The 18959-nt window shown below is 58.5% G+C and overlaps 1 protein-coding gene across 4 annotated transcripts; it reads left to right on the top strand.

The window, feature by feature from the left end:
• Nucleotides 1-9083: 9083 nt before the first annotated feature.
• Nucleotides 9084-17661, top strand: PPP1R26 (protein phosphatase 1 regulatory subunit 26). 4 transcript variants are annotated; one of them, XM_041726018.1, is made up of 3 exons: nt 9084-9252; nt 10063-10110; nt 12078-17661. In XM_041726018.1, the coding sequence occupies exon 3, from the start codon at nt 12601-12603 to the stop codon at nt 16147-16149; it is 3549 nt and encodes a 1182-aa protein (XP_041581952.1). In that variant the 5' UTR covers nt 9084-9252; nt 10063-10110; nt 12078-12600; the 3' UTR covers nt 16150-17661. The 4 variants fall into 4 exon arrangements, with proteins under 4 accessions (XP_041581952.1, XP_041581954.1, XP_041581951.1 ...); XM_041726020.1 differs by having other exon boundaries at nt 10063-10164; XM_041726017.1 differs by lacking the exon at nt 9084-9252 and adding an exon at nt 9413-9570.
• The last annotated feature ends 1298 nt before the right edge of the window (nt 17662-18959 follow it).

The following is an 18959-nucleotide window of genomic DNA, read 5'->3' as shown; positions in this document are numbered from 1 at the left end:
GAATTGTCAGCAGGTGGCGACAGCAGTGGGCAGAACTGTGACCAGAAGCAGGATGTTGACATCGCCCCTGAGTACCCGTGTCCCCACCCAGATACTTACTCAGGCCCAGAGGGGAAAGCATTTTCAGGCTGCAGAATCCCCCTGACACTGCCCTGGACAGACGGCCATGCCTGCTGGAGGGACCAGGACACAACCCTGCTGACACATCAGAAAGAAAACCCATCGGGGCTTGCTCCACCTGAGCTCTTCAACACCGCCAGGGTCATGAGGACAAAGACCAGAAAAGGAGCGGAATCAAAGTGGGCTGGGGCCAGGGGCAGGGGGATTGAGGGCACCCACAGCCTCTGAGCCTCCTGGGGCACACGATCTGCTTGTGTTTGCCCCCAAAGGATGAGGCAGGGACAGCTGGTGCCAGCTGAGTGCGGTGTGCAGGGCAGATAAAGGGGCTGCACGGGCACGAACGTGTTCCCGTCCACCACTGTGAACGTCCTGTCCCCCGACCCAGGGGACGGTCCCATGCACGGGAAGGCAGGGTCTCAACTCTCCTGGGAACAGCAGTGAGGGGGTGGGAGGAAGACGCAGGTGCACCACGAGGCTCGTATCTGGGAAGGTCCGGGTTACGGTCTAAGCGACAGGTGTGTCCTCCCTTCACAGCTTCTCTCTGTATCTAACATTATTTCAAAATCAGAATGTATTAAAATAAAACCTCCAAATGGCATCATATGGCTCTTAGAAACCAATCAAGGCCTGTTCTTTCCTGGCCCTGGCCATCTTTCCTGCCTCCAGCCTCCTCCCTCCAGCCTCCTGCCTTCACCCTCCTGCCTCCAGCCTCCTGCCTCCAGCCTCCTGCCTTCAGCCTCCTGCTTCTACCCTCCTGCCTCCTACCTCCAGCCTCCAGGCTCCTGCCTCAGCCTTAAGCCTTCAGCCTCCTACCTCTAGCCTCCAGCCTTCAGCCTCCTGCAAACCAGCCTCCTGCCTGCAATCTTCTGCCTTCACCTTCCTGCCTCCTACCTCCAGCCTCCTACCTCCAGCCTCCAGCCTCTTGCCTCTAGCCTCCTGCCTTCAGCCTCCTGCCTGGAATCTTCTGCCTTCACCCTCCTGCCTCCTGCCTGCAGCCTCCTGCCTGCAGCCTCCTGCCTTCAGCCTCTTACCTTCAGCCTCCAGCCTCCTGCCTCCAGCCTCCTGCCTCCATCCTCCTACCTCCTACCTTCAGCCTCCAGGCTCCTGTCTCCAGCCTCCAGGCTCCTGCCTCCAGCCTTCAGCCTCCTGCAAACCAGCCTCCTGCCTGCAATCTTCTGCCTTCACCCTCCTGCCTCCTACCTCCAGCCTTCAGCCTCCTGCCTCTAGCCTCCTGCCTTCAGCCTCCTGCCTCCAGCTTCCTGCCTCCTGCCTCCAGCCTCCTGCCTCCAGCCTCCTGCCTGCAATCTTCTGCCTTCACCCTCCTGCTTCCTGCCTCCAGCCTCCTACCTCCAACCTCCTGCCTTCAGTCTCCAGCCTCCTGCCTGAAGTCTCCTACCTCCAGCCTTCAGTCTCCTGCCTCCAGCCTCCTGCCCTCAACCTCCGGCCTCTAACCTCCTGCCTCCAGCTTCCTGCCTTCAGCCTCCTATCTTCAGCCTCCTGCCTTTACCCTCCTGCCTTCAGCCTCCTGCCTTCAGCCTCCTGCCTCCAGCCTCGTCACTTACTTACACACAACTTGCCCCAGGCTCCTTCTGTGTCCCAAAGCCACCAAACCCATTCCTGCCTCAGTGCCTTTGCACTTGCTGATCCCTGCAGGGAAACCCTTCCCTCACATGCCGGAATCGCTTACTCCCAGGTATCATTCTGGTCTCCGTTCTGATGTCACCTTCCCTAAGCAGCTCTGTCCTGCTTTGTTGCCTGGCTGTACTTCATAGTGTCTTCCCCTTCAGCCCTCAGCACGTGGGCACGATGTCTCCTTCAGGCTGTATTTATTCACTCGTTGTCACCCCACACACACACACCGGTCACACTGTGCACTGCCCTCCCCCTGCACTTCCCCTCTGGGACCCCCCACCCCACCAGTATCTGACGAGAGGCCACCCTCTCTGCTAGCCATTCCTCCCCCTCTTCTTCCCAGGAGAGCCTCCATTTGTTTTTTTTGTTTTGTTTTGTTTTGTTTTATTTATTTATGATAGTCACAGAGAGAGAGAGAGGCAGAGACATAGGCAGAGGGAGAAGCAGGCTCCATGCCCCGGCCGGGAGCCTGACGTGGGATTCGATCCCAGGTCTCCAGGATCGCGCCCGGGGCCAAAGGCAGGCGCTAAACCACTGCGCCACCCAGGGATCCCGAGCCTCCATTTGTCCATACAGAACCTTTGTGTGAATTAGCCTTCCTTGTTCAGTGAGCAATCTACACACCTGCACATGGCCACCCTGCCCAATTCAGCAGTCCAGGAGGGGAGAAGAACTCTGATCCTGCCACTCTCCTGCTTGCAGCTCGCCTGTGACTCCTTGGTGCATTCCAGTCCAAACCTGGATGTGCCTGACTCTGAGCTCCCCCGGCCTTACTCACACTATACTGGCTGATTCTCACCGTCCACTGTGGCTCTTGGGGGACAGGGCTGGACTCTAACTTCCTCCGCACTGCCAGACTCTGGCACCCAGAAGGCACTAAGCAAATGCATCCTGAGCCCATTTTCACCTTCCATCGGTATCTGCTGGGTTCTTACTCCATCAAGTCCATGCCGGGCTCAGAGGACGCCCCACACATTCTCAAGCCTCCCCTGGGGGGCCGCAGGGGGGCGGTCACACACACAGCCTGTTGTTGCAGCGTGTGCCAGGAAGAAAAGTGGCAGGCTGCGGGAAGCCTCCGCCTGGGATGAACCACTGAACCAAGTTGACACTGGAGCACCTGGCACTGCCTCGGAGGCCTCCCCACCATCCCCGCTCCCCAGGGCTTTGTGCCACAGGCCAGGGACCCCGGATCCCCAGGTCTGAAGAATGAGCCCACGTTCTCGTGACACTCAGGCGGGTAGAAAGATGCCCACCTGGAAGGGACTCCAGGGGAATCCCACAGGAGGAGCCCCCCCCACACACTGCACCTGGCTCCAGCCCACCCAGCTCCTTCCTCACCCTCCACTTCACACGGTCTACATGCTTGGCCGCCCTGAGAGCGTCCCGGGGTGGGTGTGCACCACCAGCAGCTGAGTTACAGGCATCACATGGCGGGGAAGACGGGGCCAAGGCCAGTGGGTGTTCAAAGGCAGCCGACCCTAACACGGAGCTTCGTCTACACCTGCAGACAGACACCTCACACTAAGGCAGCCCGACAGAGATCTCTCATCCCCGTGTCTCCACATTAATGACACTTCTCCGAGTCAGGCACTGGAGGGGACATTCCCACATGTTCCCAAACTGTATCTCTGGAGGTAGCATTAGTTTGACGTTAGGGCCCTCCGGGATCAGGAGGGCCTTGGGCTCTCGCTTCTCCCTCCCAGATGGTTCACCTTTCCATCAGCTTTGGGTCCTAGACAGGCCCCAGTGGGCGTGGAGGGCACCGCTCCCCATGCACCCCTTCCTACACCGCAGCAGCCCCCGAGGGTCACCACAGAGGACCCCAAGCCCTTTACCAAGCTTGCAGGATACTTCTCACCATCTCACATCTCAGAAAGGGACTGCATGATTCGGGATACACATAAGCATCTTACAGACCTAAGATTTTAAAAGCAAATTTAATATATATATATATTTTTTTTTAATCGAACATTTTCGGTGTTGCCTTTTCAAATCTCAGAGAGTGCACCGCAGATTACCTCTCCTTTCTGCCAAAGGAGAGCTGAAATAGAATATTTTCCGTGGATGTGGGGAACTTTTTTGAGCCCGAAGTGCCGACTGTCTTGTGCACAGACCCCCCACGGGACCAGTTTTGCCAGAATTTGTTTCTTGTCTCACGTTTGCCATCAGGTTAATTCTGATGGTTAAAATTCTGCTTCAGGCCTTTATACCTAAGCTACCTCTACATAAATCTTATAATTTCTTGGCCCATTTTCAGCAGCCTCTTCCACCAAGGGTGGTTTGGATAAAATGTCTGAGGGGGATGGAGCGAGAGGCCCAGCCCTCTGCCTGGGCCATGGAGACAGAGCTGCTGGAAGTCCTACAAGATCCAGTATCTGTGATGAGGGGATGAGGTCCTGGACAGGTCGCAAGGGGACACAGGGCAGCTGCCTGGATGCCTGTGGGCTGAGCCCCAGCTGAAAGGACACTCTTGGGCCGCGGTCACCCCCTGCCTGGGGGCAGCTCACATGCAACAGCCCCCGGACAGGGGTGCAGAAGCCAGGTCCCTCGCCCCCACTGAGCTGATCCCCATTGCATCCACAGCACAGCCCCCCACCTAGCCCTATACTTCAGGGGCCCTGCACAGAGCCCCAGAGCACACTTCTCATGTGGCCCGAGGGGCAGTTCCTGCCCAGAGTTCCTCAGGTCGGGGGCGTCTAATTACTGCTGGCCTTGTCCCTTTTGCCTTTTTCTCAGAATGTTTTTCCCACCTTGGAAGGGGGCTCCCCATCCTGGCCCTGCGCCCCCAGTCCCACCACCTCCCAAAGCCGCTCCCAGGTGCCAGTGGGCCTAGCAGGCAGAGGACAGGAACAAACTTCCCAACATTGCCTGCTCAGGGGCTTCATCTACCTCATTTTCTGCCAAGAATCAGAGCAAGAAAATCATTTTTTCTCTCAAATCTTGAATTGGAAACTCTCCTGCTCCCTCTTGAATAAATCTGGGGTGACATGTCCTCATTCCTCATATACGATGTACTGGGCCCTCCAGAATAATTTCGTCTCAGGAGGCTTATTTTGTGCTCTCATTTGGGATGCCATCTTATAAACAAGCAATCGTAAAAGTCACGTTAGCCCCTGCAACGGTAAGTAATAAATTGGGTAAAATCCATGCCAGGGTGATTCTATGAACCTGACGCTCAAGAAATAAAACTGAGCAAAGCCATTAAAAGCCACTTCTGAGGTGAAAGATGTTTATAGTGGTTTGGAAGGAAAAGAATTTCCAACAATGGAATGGCAGGGGCCGAGCCCCATCCCTGGCTCTGGGAGGAGCACCTGTACGACCCCACCTGCAGATAGGAGCATGCAAGCATGCATCCATGTGCATTAAACATCTCACCTAAGTTTTGTATGCATAGAAGCAAAAATGCCCATGACTTCAAAAGGAAACGAACATGAAAGCAGTCGGCAGGAACACGCAGCAGCTGGGCATCGCTCCCACTGCAGGCCACTCCCCACAGCCTGAGATTGGGGGTCTGTCCTGCCACCGCCACCACCTGGGGTGGGGGGCTTCACCTCCACCTGTCCTAGGGGCACAAGGGCAGACCCCACTCTTTCCCAGCGAGGTTCATGCCCATACTTACCTGACTGACCCTGCTGCTGGTCCCTGGGGGTCTTCTGCTTTAAAGAGCCAAGAACAGTCTTTGTAGGGACCCCCTGTATGAACGGTGTGAGTGTGGCCTCAGGCCAGCTTCCAAGTAGAGCCAGTGCATTTCTCATTTCACAAAGACAGGGATGAGGAGGAGGAGGACCCGCCTCCCCCCGGTCTTCGGGGACTGTCAAACTTCGAGTTGGGGGCGCCTTCTTTCATTTGAGTTTATGAGAGCATCATTATCTCTGTGAAGGGAAACAATCCGAAGGGCCCCAGCTTCTCTACTAGCACCAGTCTGGTCCCCAGTGTCCCTGGCCATTTCCTTGCAGATGTAGACAGCAAGTTCCCCAGGGATCCACTGTTCCCATGACAAAAGGGCAAACGGAGGGCCAGAGGCATCTCTGGGGAGAGTGGCCTGACCACAAGCCCTGCCACTGTTGCCTCTGCTCCCACAGTGGCCCAGCCAGCCAAAAGCACAGCCACGGACTCTCTTTCCTCAAAGCAGTGGGCCTGGGCTGACTGGAGGCCCCCTGTGGGAGGGGCGGACCGGAGTCTCCACCACCAGAGCCGACACCTCTTATGATAAGAGAGGTTTGTCGTGTATTTGTTTTTTAAAGATTTATTTATTTATTTTAGAGGCAGGAGCAAGGGGAGGAGGGGCAGAGGGAGAGGAAGAGAGTATTTCAAGCAGACTCCATGCTGAATGTAGAGCCCAATGTGAGGCCCAATCCCACCACCCCGAGATCAGGACCTGAGCCGAAACCAAGAGTCAGACACTTGACCAACTGAGCCATCCAGGAGTCTTGACAGGAGAGTTTTGATGAAAAACATATGCTGCTTCTTGTTCTTCCCATGAAGATCCTACAATGTGCAAGAAATAAGGTTTCCAAAAGTTAAAAATATGTGTGGGAGTGCATGCATGTGTGTGTGTGTGTGCCTGTGCGTGTATGTGCATTTGTACGTGCATGCGTGCATGTGCATGTATGTGGGGGTGCATGCATGCATGCCTCTGTTGTGTGCATGTGTGTGTGTTTTCCAGGTGCATGCATGTGTGTGCATGTATGTGTCTGTGAGTGTCTGTGTGTGAGGGAGGGGCTCATATATATCTATCTGAAGGTGGTGCCTTTGGACAGAAGTGGAGAAAGCACCCTTCCTTGGAAGAGACTGTTTCTTCCGCACCACACACTTTAGCCTCTGATTTCCTCAGATGAACTCTCGTCCCCCTCGTGTCTTATCTAGTTCTCTTATTTGGAAATCTAGCCACTGAACTGGGGAAGGCTTATGAAATCTTGGCGTGGTGAAAGCTACCCTAGACTTTTTCCCAAAGCCAGAATCCATCTTAACCTGACAGATTTAAAATCTATGCATCACAAACAAAAGGTGAATTCCAAAGTTAAAAAGACAAGCTGAAAAATTGATGTGATGCACATGAGTACATGGTAGAGAGGGGCTAAAGCCCTTAATGAGTAGAGCTCTAGAAAACAAAAATATGCGTAAGAACTCATACACAGGCAACCTTCCAAACGGCTGCCAGCAAAATCAAAAGATGTCCAACATCACCAATAGTCAAAGGCATGAAAATCAAAGCAAAGAAAGACCCATTCCCCAAGTCAGCCTGAACCGGAATGCACAGTGTGGCCTGTAAGAGACAGGGGGATGTGAGGACAGGGCGGGGGACACCGTGTCAATCAGCGCCTCCAGAGGGCCCCGTGGCAAAATGTATGGTAGTCTTTGGCTCAGTAGTGCCTGTTTGAGGAATTTACCCGGACGACACACTCAGGCCACTTCCAAGGACACTTCCAAGCAGCCCCCCACCTCTGTTCCTGCGGTGGCCACGGTCCAGAGGAAGGCGCTTCTGCCAGACGCTCAGGCCAGCAGCAGCCTCCCAACGGCACCCCATGCCTGTACCCCTCAGCATCCTAGAGGGGTGAGCACAGGGCGACAGGAGAGCAAGACCACAGCCACGTACCCACAGCACAGCATGCCGTTACTACCAGGCTATTTTATTATGTTATCGTCACTCTCGATCTCGGCCTAGTTTACCAGCCAAGCTTAATCACAGCTGTGTATGTACCGGAGCGAACAGCCTGCGTAAGGGTCCGCAATGCCCATGGTTTCAGGAGGCCAATGGGGGTCTTGGAGCGTGTCCCCTGCGGATATGGGGTGGGGGGTGGCTATCATATCATCAGAAATGTTCATCACAGCACTACTTAAAAACTGGGAAGAAACACGCCAAGACAGTTATAGTCCACATCTCCACGTAGTTAGGTTATTAATTAGATTCACTTTCTCAAACTCTAATGAACGAGTATTACTCTTACAGTGAAAAGATGTGATTTATTAAAACAACTCACTAAGGCATTACAACAATGCTTTAATGGGTTTCCTGACACTTGGCCCCCAAATTCCCCAGACTGGCAAGATTAGAAATTCTCCCCCCGCCGCCCCCCCTGCCCGCTTCTTATTCCCTGTGAGAAAAAGCCTCTGGCTTTCATCCTGTCAAACCTCTGGAACATACTAGACGGGAACCGAACCCCAGTTCCCCCCAGAGGCATCTGGGTGGAGGCCAATGAGGCCAATGGGGATGTACAGACAGATGCCCACTGTGTCTTCTTTCCATCTGCCTCTGCCACCAGGCAGGCTCTGGCCACATGGGCCCAGGGCCCCCGAGCAGCACCTGCGACACCCAGACTGTGAGCAGGGACGTCTGAAACATAAAACTGCAAAGATGAACGAAGAGAGGGAAACAGGACTTCCTCGTGCGGGGGGTGGGGGGGGACGTCAAAAGACTGGCTCCCCTCCTCCCCTCCTCCCCTCCTCCCCTCCCCGAACAGGGATGGGATGTCTGTTTACATGTATCTGCTCATGTTAGAACCGGCTGCAGGTCTGCACAGGAAGCCAGCCGTGCAACCCCTTCCACTGCACCCCGCTGCCCACCTTCCCCCCAGAACCCCAGCCCCAGGCCAGGCCCAGGGACCACACGCCCAGGTGCTCGCCCAGGTGCTCGCAGACCCCATCCTCAGCGACTGAGCCTTGTTGCCTGCTACCTGCCTCGCCTCCCTGGGAGGGTGACTGGCCTGTCCTCACCTCCTGGGTTCCCGATGTCTTACTCTGGGGCGAGGGAGCGCGCAGGCCGGGAAGCAATGGCCGCAACTAAAGGCCCAGGAGGCTGGCGGCCTGGTCCGCTTCCCCGGGGCAGAGCAGCGGCCCGGGGCGTGCGGGGTGGGAGGGCGCGGCTGCGGGCTCGGCGGCACGCACCGGCGGGACCCTGGGGGACTTGGGGGCGCTGCGGCCCGGCGGTCGCGGGCTGCTTCTTGTTCTTCCCACGAAGATCCTACACCTTCCCGCGCTCCCGGGCGCGCCCCCCACCCCGCGCCGGCACCCCGGGCACAGGGCGGGGCCCCCGGGGTCGGCCCCGCCTCCGGCAGGGCGGGCGGGGGCCCCACGTCAGGCGCCCCGAACTCCCAGGCGCGGGGACACCCCGGCCCGAGCCAGCCTGGGCGCGCGGGGGCGGGGGCCGCGGGGGACCGCGGGGGGCGCGGGGCGCGGGGGGCGCGGGGGACCGCGGGGGGCGCGGGGCGCGGGGGGCGCGGGGGACCGCGGGGCGCGCGGGGCGGGGGCCGCGGGGGACCGCGGGGGGCGCGGGGCGCGGGGGACCGCGGGGGGCGCGGGGCGCGGGGGCCGCGGGGGACCGCGGGGGGCGCGGGGCGCGGGGGGCGCGGGGGGCGCGGGCGGGGGCGCCCCGCAGGGGCCGGCAGGTGGGCGCGCGCTCGCGGGCGGGGGTCCGGCGGGCCGCGCGCCTCCCCCGGAACTCGGCCGTGCCATTCCCATGATGCCCAGCCACCGGGCACGGCTTCCGGAGCGCGGCCGCCGGTAGGTCCGGGAGGGGGCGCCGCCGCCCGCCCCGCCCGCCCCGCCCCCGGCCCGCGCCCGCCGCCTCCCCGGCCGCGCCCGCCCCCGGCCTCCCCGGCCTCCCCGCCCTCCCCTCTCTTCCCCGGGGCGCGCGCGGGCGGCGGGCCGGGGGCGGCGGCGGGCGGGGCGAGCGCGGCCGGGCCAGGCGCGGGGGGAGCGCCGGGGCCGCCGCCGGCCGGGGCTGGGGCCGGGGCGGGGCGGGGCGGGGTGGGGGTGCGCCCCCGAGGCGGCCCCGCGTCCCTCGGAGCCCGCGGCGCGGGCGGGCCCAGGTGCGCGCAGGTGAGGCCCCGCGGCGGGCGCTTCCGGCCTGGCGTCCCCCCCCCCGCGCCCGGAGCGCCGCCGCCGGCCCTGCCCTCGGGCGGAAAGGCGGCCCCGCCCCGCCCGGCCGCGGCTTCCGGGAGGGTCGCGGGCCCGGCCGGCCCCGTCGGCCCCCACCCCCACCCCCACCCCCACCCCACCCCACCCCACCCCCGGCGCCCGGGGCCCCGCGCATCCCCGGCGCAGACCCGGGCGCAGGCCGGCCCCGCCCCGCGGGAGGTGCTCGCGCTCACCTGGCCGGGCGCCCCGGGGCTGGGGGCTGGGGGCTGGGGGCTGGGGGCTGGGTGCCAGGGCTCAGAGGGCCGGCGGGGGGGGGGGGCTCGCCCGCCGCGCCCCCAGCCCGGTGAGAGGTCGCGGCGACCCGCGGAGCTCCCCTCCCGCAGGCCCACGCCCACTCCGGGCTCCCGGCCCCCCATCGGGCCTGGCACCCTGACCCTCACCTCCCTCACCCAGGGGCGAAGCTGCCGCAAGAGGGAAGAACGGGAGCTGAACCGCCTTTTGGTGAGCTGAGAGATGTGTTTGGGGGTGTTTGCTGCCGGGAGCCAGAGTGTCCAGGTGACTAGCATAAGCAAGGCTCTCTCCTCCCTGGGGTTTGCTGTCCAGACCGAGATGTCCCTGTGCCCTCTGCCGCTTTCTCTGTGTTGGCACCACCTGGCTTCGGTGCAGGGCTGGCTGTCCTTGCAGGCACCCTCCACACCTGGTCCGGGCTCTGGGGCTAAGGGCGGCCGTTTTACAAAGCCAGAGCCCCTGGCTGCAGCTCACCGTTCTCTCCAAGTACAGCTTTGGGGAGTTTTTCAGAATGATTCATCTTACGTAGTTGATTGTTTTAAAGCCACAAGCGGTCGCTGGAGATTCCCTCTGAAATTTTAACCTCATTCTTGCACTAGGTGATTTGACAATTCAGAAAATCGCTCACTGGGAGTCCCATGGGGAACACAGGGAACATGGCTGGTAGAGACCAGAGTTCTTCCTCCCGCAGCTTCACTCTAGACCTTTGGGTTCATCCCTGGGCCTGTTTTTAAACACCGTATTGCTGCTTAAGGAGTTAACATTCTTGATTTAGACTCTTTGCAGCCCAAGGCTGATGTGAACATCTCACGATCTGTCATTTTGCCCAGGCAGCTCAGATAATGAGCACAACAAGGTGGGCATGGGCCCCTGACCCATGCAGGAGCCCCCCGGCCCACCCTCGTCATACCCACTGCTCTGTGACTGGGAACCTCTTCAGAGGGTGATGTCTCAGGAGAGGCTGTGGCCGGCAGCGAGATATACACACGCTGCCCCTGGCATCAGAGCTGTGGCCCAGGACAGTTGTGAATTAGCTGTGATTAACTGCCTTTGACCGGAGGATTAAGATTTTCCAAATGTTAATTTCAAGTCCTTAAATTCATGCTCTTTCTCCCCCCGCCCCCCCCCCAAAAAAAATAAAAAATAAAAAAATCTTTACTAGCTGAAGCTTCAGCCTCTGAACTAGGTGTTTCTGATTTTCCTTACCTTGGCAGCCAAAAGTCTATTTCAGAAGTGGACAAAGGATGCAGGGGGGTGGGGCGTGGGATGAAGAGATAATCCCTGAAATGCTTTGCAAACATTGACTGCTGTATCTTCCCACTAAAACTGGTCTTGAGAATTTCAAGGAATTACAATAAATGTGTTTACATTACAGTTTCACTCTTTGGGTACGGATCTGTCATAGCAAGCGGCTTCCTTCTGAATTTGTTGTGCCCTCTGGTTAATTGCTGGTTTCAACTGCCTGGGCATGTCTGTACCTAGCTGGCTGGCCACCCTTTCTTAGAAAGGACTATGGTATGTAGATACAAGATTACGTGCTTGTCGGGAGCAAAGCTCCTGATAGAAGAGGATCCAAGAAGAGGATCCAAGTTGAAAGCAAAGCAGAGAGGCAGGCTAGCTCCAGCCTACCCACTGGGGTTGTATGGGTGCCTTACATGGTGCTCTTTTGGGGTGGAAATCCACTTCCCTGTTCCTATAAATGCTGCGGAGCTGTTCTCTTGCATCTCAGCTATTTTGCATTCCAGTGTGAGGGTGCATGGGCAGGCAGGTGGTCAGGAGAGATCAGAAGAGCAGGTTAGGAATGAATAGTTCTGTGACTCTTTCCAGTGTAGGCCGTGCTCCCCTCTGCAGGAGTGGTCCTAACTTTTACTGGAAAGGCTGTGTGCGAGCATGGCTTCAAAGTGTCCCCAAGACAGGCCTAGTAGCTCTGCTGGTGCAGCCACCTTTGCTCTGAGATGCGGGAGCCAGAGTAACCGCACTGGATGAAAAAGGGCTCAACGGCAGCGTTTGGGGCAGCTTCTCTACTAATTAGCTAGATAGTGCAGTACGAGCCCGTAAGACTACCTGACAGATACACGTTTGATGTCTTTAAATAAAAAGGCTTTAGTATAAGTGACTCCTTCAAGATGTTCGAGGAAGTAATTTTTTAATTGCTCATAGCATATCACTTTTTATTTCAGGAGCTTGTTTTTCGCATCAAGAGTGAAATGACCCACGAAGTCTCACTAAGCTTAGATTCACATAGTCATTCTGTTTAACCCATGAAGAAGCACGTCTGGACTTGATCTCTCGCCAGCACCTCTTGACAGCCTTCACTGTAGATAAAACCTCGATTCTCTTACCAAGAAGATGGAAGGCCAGAGTAGGGACACAGGACAGGAAGGGACCGTGGCATGTGCTTCTGTGTAAGTGCGGTGCCTGTGGCTCAGAGCGGTTCCCTCCTCGGTCTCCACAGCCGGCGCTTCCCCTGCAGCTGAGCACACCGAAGCCTAGGAAGCATGAGTGACCTGCCCGGCACCCCCAGGTTACCCGCCATCGGCCTCTGACCTGGCCCTCTGGACTCTAGCCCAGTGCACTGTTCCTCGGTGGCCGTGTGTGCCAGCAGGGTAGCATCCTACCAACATCCTCTCTTTCCTCGCAGGATGTGAAACAGGCAGAAAAATAAAGAATCACCTCTCTGCACATCCCTCCCTGTCTGCTAGAATGTTTCTAATGAACGCTCCTCCTGTGGTTGCTCTCCAGTCAAAATGGGAGGCCTTTGGCACACCTGGGAGCTTTAGGTTTCCCGGGTGCTTCTCGGAGCCGAAAGAGGGTGTTTCGAGAGCTTCTGTGAGTGCCAAAGTGCAGATGGTCATCAGCACGCTCCAGAGCGACAAGGCTGCTCTGGGCATGAGCGATGAGCTTGCCCTACAGAGGAGCCAGAGGGCAGAGAAAGGCCGGGACACCAGGCTGGCCGCCAACCCTGCATTTGCCGCCTGTGGTCTCACTGCTGATTTTGTGCCCTCAAGGGAGGAACAAGCAGCAGATTTTGGCCCCTTGGTGCTGGATTCAGACAGCGATGACTCCGTGGACCGGGACATCGAAGAAGCGATCCAGGAGTACCTAAAGGCCAAGAGTGGGGCCACCCAGCCGCCTGGGGCCACAGACGGGGGCAGGCAGTCCAAACTCGAGGTTCGTCTGAGTAGCACCCCGACTGCCCCGAGTCCTCTGAAGCTCCCACCCAGCTCAGGAAGCGCCCCTGGCAGCCGCATGGGAGCTGGCCAGGACCGGGGCTCCGCCTCCCCAGTTAGTGTTAGCAGTGACGACTCCTTCGAGCAGAGCATCCAGGCAGAGATTGAACAGTTTCTGAACGAGAAAAGACAGCATGAGACCCCAAGATGTGATGTTTCCATGGACATGAAACCTGACCCCAGCAATAATGCGGCCAGATTGGCATTTAGATCCAGCAAAGAGCCGACGGCCAAGGCACATCGGCAGGATGTGATGGGAGCCTACAAGGACTTTGTCTTCCGGAAACCTCCTAGGCTAGCAAAGGTGAGCACACGGCCCCGAGGCCTCAGGTCCAGGGCCACCGTTGAGCCAGAGAGTGTGGATGGCGCGAAGCCAGCCGCCACTGCCAGCCACCCTGCAGAAGCAGCCCAGAGTAGAGGTGTGGTCAGGAGGAGTGTGGGCCCCGGGCGGAGGGCAAAGCGAGCCAAGAGCACAGCCCTGGTATGTAAGGCATCCGGCTCCAGCAGTGACGATGGCATTGAGGAGGCCATCCAGCTGTACCAGCTGGAGAAAAGGAAGGAGGCGGGCGGAGACCTGCCACAGAGGACGCCCCTCGGGGAGGGGAAGGGGCCCGAGCTTCCTGCACACAGCACAGGCCACTCCACAAAAAGTGCCTTCCTGGAAACCCACAGGAAAACACCAGGCAGGAAGAAGCCAGTGGCCCCGAAGGCTGTGGACCTCAGCCCAGGTGGCCCCGACCCTGACCACCCCTCCAAGCCACCCAAGGATCCCAGAGCCACTGAAAACGAGCTGCTGGAACGGCCACCATGCCGGGCAGACACGTCCGCCGAGCTGATGTGTGCTGAAGCTATCCTGGACATTTCCAAGACGATCCTGCCAGCCCCTGTGGGGGGCAGTGAGAGACCCCCACCTGCCAGCTCACTCTCCTACCCCCTGATCGTGCCTTCCCGCTGCGACGGGGACAGCAGCTCTGTGGACAGCAGCGACAGCATAGAGCAGGAGATCCGGACGTTCCTGGCTCTAAAGGCTCAGTCGGGGGCTTGGCTGGCCCGGACGGAGAGCTGCCCACCATCCACACAGAGCCCCGCGCCACCACCAGGCCCCAGGGTCCCCGGCTCTAAAACGCTGGGCCTGTCACTGAGCTGCAAGAGGAAACGCAGAGGAGGCAGCCACACTGTGCTGCCATCCACACCTAAGAAAGTGAGAGAGGCAGTGCAGGAGGCCGCCCGGGATGTGGACCACGGCCCAGCCAGCACACAGCCTGGCCAGGCGCCTAGGGTGGAAGGCCAAAGCAGGGGCCAGCCCATCCCCTGCAGGCCACTTGAGCTGAGTGACCAGCAAGGTGCCCCCGATGCAAGGGGCAGCACATGGCCCAGCCGCGGGAAGGCAGCCCCAGCCAGGAGCACTGGTGAGCGGGGGAGCTCCGAGGACAAGAGCAGCTCGCTGGACAGCGACGAGGACCTGGACACTGCCATCAAGGACCTGCTGCGGTCCAGGCGGAGGCTCAAGAAAAGGTGGAAGGACCCCAGGGCTGCTTGTAAGAGGAAGGTCAGATTCAGCACCACTGAGCCCCAGTTCTTGGATAAACTAGGCAGCTTCCGGAAGGACTGGAAAGACAGAAGCCCCCATCTGTTGAAAAGCTGCCTCTCAAAGCCCAAAAGAGACGGCAGGGAGAACCTGGGGAAAAAGCCTTTGAGCGTCTCCTGCAGAGACACGGAGAGAAGTAGGGTGGACGGCCCCAGGGATGCAGCCCCGGCCCTCCAGCTCAGGAGAAAAGTCTCCGAAGGGAATCTGTTCTGCCCGGAAGTGGACGCTTGTGAACCTCAGGCCACCGCCCCCAGCTCCCAGCCCCCGCCCGACGACAGCAGCTCTGTGGACAGTGATGACAGCATCGAGCTGGAGATCAGGAAGTTCTTGGCTGAAAAGGCCAAGGAGTCTGGAAGCAGTTCAGAAGCCCCAGGAGGGGGCCCTGCCGCCCTGGGGATGGGGAGCGTGCCCAGGCCGGAGCTGCCCTGTCGGAAGGTGCCGGCACCTGCCCTGGCCCTTCAGCCCGGTGTGTGCACACGGAGCCAGAGGGGCAGGGGCAGCCTGCAGCCGGCCATTGGTCTGGGGGGCACGGGGAGAGCCTTCCTTCCGGGCAGGAGGAGCGGCCCCCGAGCAGAGCAGGCCTGCCTCCCTGCAGCTGTGGCCAGGCACACCAGCGGGGCAGGGGCCCTGTCTGCCAAAGGGTCAGCTGCTGGTCGGAGACTGGTTTGCACTCACAAAGATCAGAGCTCAAGAGGGACCGAGTGTGCCAGGGAACGTGCTCTCGGCCCCCTGCCCACTCAAATTGAAGCGGGTGCCCAGGCAGAAAGCCCTGGTGTGGCCTTTGCTGCGACCACACAGGGCCAGGGCCCACGGACTCGGAAGCTGGGAGCAGATGGGCCAGGGAGCCCCCAGGCCGGCCTCGCCCTCCCGTGGGCCAACTTCGCCCACCAGAGTCGGCTGCAGAGCACATGGGCGCTGAGCCCAGAAGGCAGAGAGGCCACGTGGAGGGGAGGCCTCGGGGGCCAGAGAGACCAGGGGCCAGAGCGCCAGGACCCCAAGAAAAGCCTGCCCTTCACAGGTTTTTCCTCGCTGCTGTCCACACAGTTATTCCACTTTGGAAAGAGTGTCTCCTGGGGGGGCAGGCAGGCCACTGTCTTCAGCCCGCCCCTGAGTCTGCCCCTGCAGGGCCCGTCCTTCTCAGCCTTCAGAGAGACCCCTGCTGGCCACGGCCCCATGTTTGGGAGCTCGCACCTGCTTACGAAGAAGGAGGGTGGACACTGGCCGGGCCGCAAGTCCCAGGTGGCATGCGCTCTGCCCACCAGGAGGAACTCAGGCTCCGAGGAGGACGTTCTAGACTTGAGGTATAGGCGGAGGGTTATCAGTGGAGGCGATGAGGCCCGGGAGGCCTTGGGCAGTGACTCCAGCGAGCTCAGTGACACCTCCATGGAGGATGGTGGTGGCCCGGGGACCCAGGGCAAAGCCCTCCAGCCGTAAGGACACTCACAGGCTCTGTCTTCATGGGAAGCAGATAGACACACATGTATCCGTGTGTGTGCGCATGACGCTCGCCGTCCCAGGAGAGAAACCAGAAATCCCTCTGTGCCGCCCTGTACATATTATATCCACTGGGAGTGATGGTGTTATTTAACAGATGTGTCCTGGAAAATATGATTTTTGTAGCTTTTTTGTAAATTATTTAAAGTGCTGTAAAAAGTATTTTTGGAAAATACAGTTGTTGGATTTCGTAGGGCGTGCCTACCTGCAGCTTTGCGTGGTGTCCATGTGAGTGTTAGACGAGTGGACACTTGACCATTGCAGCCAGGGTTAAAGTGACCCTGACTGATAGTTTGGGCCGATCGCTGCTGGAAAGGGCTGGTAGTATCTGGGAAGCAGCAGTCGCCACCCACCCGCCCGCCCCAAGGTTCACAAAAGCGCCTGCAGAGGTCTCTGGGAAGCTGCTGGACAGCACTTGCAACATGAAGGCCCCGGCCCCACAAGGCTAGAGTGAGCCTTCTGGACACAGCACTTGTGGCCTCGATAGGAGAACATCTCAAAGCACAAAGGCCAGCGAGCGCACAGGCCGGCCATCCCCAGTTGCATGTGGAAATGCCGAGTGAGGCTCGGTGGCACGTCTGGTCCATGCCCCGGCCCATGGGGTTTAACGTCCAGCCCTGTGCAACCCCTGCGTGATTCTAACAGCTTAATAAAGCTCCTTTTCTATTGGAGCCACTGTTCTCCATTTTCAGTCACGGTTCCAAAATTTAACAGACAGTGTGTATGTTTTAAACGTCCCAGTCCTGATCCGTGTGCAGGAATACACAAGGTGAGAACTGCTGGACGAGTTTTGGTGCCCAGACGCCTCTAGAGCCCAGGATGAGGCCCAGCACCCTCCAGGGACCAGGGCCTCTTCAGGGCAAGCTCACACTGCACAGCACAAGGTTGTGGGCAGGGCACGGGGCCTCATGTTGCATCAGAGCCAAGCCAGGGCCTTGCAGGGTAGAGAAGAGCGTGGCTTCCAGTGCCTTCTGCCCAGAGGCTCTGTGCTTGTGGCCGCTGTGAAGACAGGAGGGGCCCTGTCCCATGGGGTGGGCACTCAGCAGTCACAGTGTTGGCATGCCATTGTGTGGCAGATGTTCATTAGTGACCCCGACTTTTACCACTCATCTTAGCAATTTAGCATGATGGGCTTGGAGCCAGGCTGACTTCCCAGCCGAGGTTAGCTGGTCTTCTAACATACAAGTGAATTTCCCAGGGTTTAGCAGCGATCCACCCCTGTACCCGCATGCCAGTGAGCACCTGTGTGCCCTCAGCCTGCCTGGCTCTCGAGGGGTGCATTTTCCAGCTCACTTGGCTTCTAGGGAAAATAATTCAATTCCTGTAATCCATGCTTTAAATTTTATTTAATTTTTTAAGGAGTGCTTTTAACACTTGAAAATCAAAATCAGCCTGTTTTGTACATAAGAAATGGGTTTTTAAAATGCTAATAAATGAAGCACTGCTCATGAATCAGCTGACCCAGCCTGTCTTCCCTGGGGTGGCCTTTGTGGGATGGTGATAGGGTCCACTCGTGCATTTAGCTCTGAGCACCCCTTGCCCTGGTGGGTCTCCCCCAGACCCAGTACCCTCTGCACATGCCCCCTCCCTGCCTCCTGGGTTCCTGCGGCCTCTGGGACACCCACCTCCATTCTGCGTGGTTACTGGGCAGCACAGGCTAAGCCGTTCACACGCGCCTTGTGTTCACACACGCTGGGCATGAGCCCTGTCCCTGGGACTGCCAACAAGCTCTTGCTTCTGCACCCACACCCTAAGTCAACTCTGGCACACGCTGGGCCCCTGCACCCTGTCTGGAAAGGGGGCTGTGGTAGGGTGAGCGAGGAGGGCCTGGCGCTGCAGCTGCAAAGGGCAGTGTCCTGGGAGCTCCCCCGTAGGATGCCAGATAGGCACCCACCTGGGCCGCCGGAGGGATGATGTGTTACCAAGTCAAGCTGTAATCATTAGGAGCTTCCATGAGTCACATCCAAGCTACGCCCTCATTTCCCAGGGAAGGAGGGGTTTGTGGTGGGGAGGGCCAGAAGTTCATTCATTTCATGCAAAGAAGGGGAGAAGCCTGATTTTCAGGTCATCCTGGGACTCACTGCATCTTTCTGGAAAGAATGGGCACAGGTGGAATAGAAGGGAGGTGGGAGGGGAGGGAGGGCCCTGCTGGCTAATGTGTGATGCCCACCACCCACATCTAGAGAGGAAGGGTCTTTCTCCCACAGGCAAGGGTCACTAGTTCTTCCTGTTGCTCAGAATCTGAATTGTCAGGTTTTCCCAAGCTGAGACACACATGCATCAGGAAACCAGGCCCTAAATCTAAGTAACTAGCACCTGCTCCTATAAAAACATGTAAGTATTGCCACCTCGATTCCCAACCCCCCCCCCCAAATTAATTTAAGGGCCTACTTAAGGGACCCACCATCCCTGTCTGCAAACCACAGCCAGGTCTGCTCCAGGAGAGGCTGACCAGCAGTGGGGAGCAGTTATTTCCAGAATCTTTTTTAAATTTTTTTTTAATTTTTTTTTTATTTGTTTATGATAGTCACAGAGAGAGAGAGAGAGGCAGAGACACAGGCGGAGGGAGAAGCAGGCTCCATGCACCGGGAGCCTGATGTGGGATTGGATCCCGGGTCTCCAGGATCGCGCCCTGAGCCAAAGGCAGGCGCCAAACCGCTGTGCCACCCAGGGATCCCTATTTCCAGAATCTTTGGTACTTCTGCTCTTCTGTGTTCTGGACAGAGGGATACTCCTCCCCCCACCTCCCC

The sequence above is a fragment of the Vulpes lagopus genome, chromosome 12 (assembly GCF_018345385.1).
Source record: "Vulpes lagopus strain Blue_001 chromosome 12, ASM1834538v1, whole genome shotgun sequence".
Taxonomy (NCBI): domain Eukaryota; kingdom Metazoa; phylum Chordata; class Mammalia; order Carnivora; family Canidae; genus Vulpes; species Vulpes lagopus.
This window is presented reverse-complemented; position numbering and strand designations above follow the sequence as displayed.